Source organism: Austrofundulus limnaeus, unplaced genomic scaffold (assembly GCF_001266775.1).
Source record: "Austrofundulus limnaeus strain Quisiro unplaced genomic scaffold, Austrofundulus_limnaeus-1.0 Scaffold1830, whole genome shotgun sequence".
NCBI classification, from domain to species: domain Eukaryota; kingdom Metazoa; phylum Chordata; class Actinopteri; order Cyprinodontiformes; family Rivulidae; genus Austrofundulus; species Austrofundulus limnaeus.
The window spans coordinates 37,344-38,207 of record NW_013954232.1 but is presented as its reverse complement, the minus strand read 5'-3'; the positions used below and the strand labels follow the sequence as shown (position 1 = coordinate 38,207).

At 38.7% G+C, this 864-nt stretch overlaps 1 protein-coding gene across 2 annotated transcripts in view; it reads right to left on the bottom strand.

The window, feature by feature from the left end:
• Positions 1-412: 412 nt before the first annotated feature.
• LOC106536465 (sodium-driven chloride bicarbonate exchanger) overlaps positions 413-864 on the bottom strand; it is a 13,042-nt gene continuing 12,590 nt past the window's right edge. Inside the window, exon 9 of one of the 2 annotated variants that reach the window (XM_014033754.1) lies at positions 413-550. In XM_014033754.1, the coding sequence (XP_013889208.1) occupies positions 475-550 (76 nt within the window). In that variant the 3' untranslated portion in view covers positions 413-474. The remainder of the gene's footprint in view (positions 551-864) is intronic. The other variant, XM_014033755.1, reaches the window with a different exon arrangement.

Below are 864 nucleotides of genomic sequence, written 5' to 3'. Positions count from 1 at the left end.
GTGATTTGTGTTAATATTGGCAAAGATCTAATCTTTTTTTATCTAAGGTGCGAAATTCAGCAGCAATAAATGCTCCACATGAAATCTTTTTGTGGTTCATCGCGGCAGGTTTTTAAAAGGACAACTAGCAGTTGCTCTTGGAAAAAATACAAAAACATACAAAGTACAAATGATAAAGATTTAAAATTCGGTTTTAAAATGGTTCTGGGATTGGTCTTGAACTTAAAACCGTTGGCGTCGCTTCGTTCCTGCTCCTCTCTGGTGCTGGTACAGTTATGTTCATGTAGAACAGGTTTTTCTCTTGGTAATACGTTTCTAACATCTTTGCACACAGACTTGACTAAAAACACAGTGTAGCACAGTACAAAGGTGATCGAGTGTGGCACGGTATATTCTTTTTTTTTCTTTTTCGTTTTTTTGTGTGTGTGTGTTTATCTGGCTGACAGTACGGTGGCACCACCAGTGTGTAGGTCGTCACAAACTTGTTTCCCTGTCCAGGCTCTTGTCATGCCTCCGCCGCTTGTGCCGCTTCTCACTGCCTCTGGCACAACTGAGTCAGGAGGAGAAACAGCATTAAAGCAAACCTGGATTCATCAGAACGTAATGCAGATTACAGGTTAGCATGTTAGCTTCCATGCAGGTACAGCTGAGTAAGAAGTTTCCATGCTCTCATCAAGGCAAAGAAAATTTTAATAATATTGTTTTCAAATTTTTATCCAACATTTAATTCTGTGGTGGGCACAGCTAACTAAAAAGTTAGCTTCACTAGTCGCTAATTGGCTAAATAAAAAGTTAGATTCACTAACCGCTAATCTGCTAACTAAAAAGTTAGATTCATTAACCTCTAATCTGCTAACTAAAAAG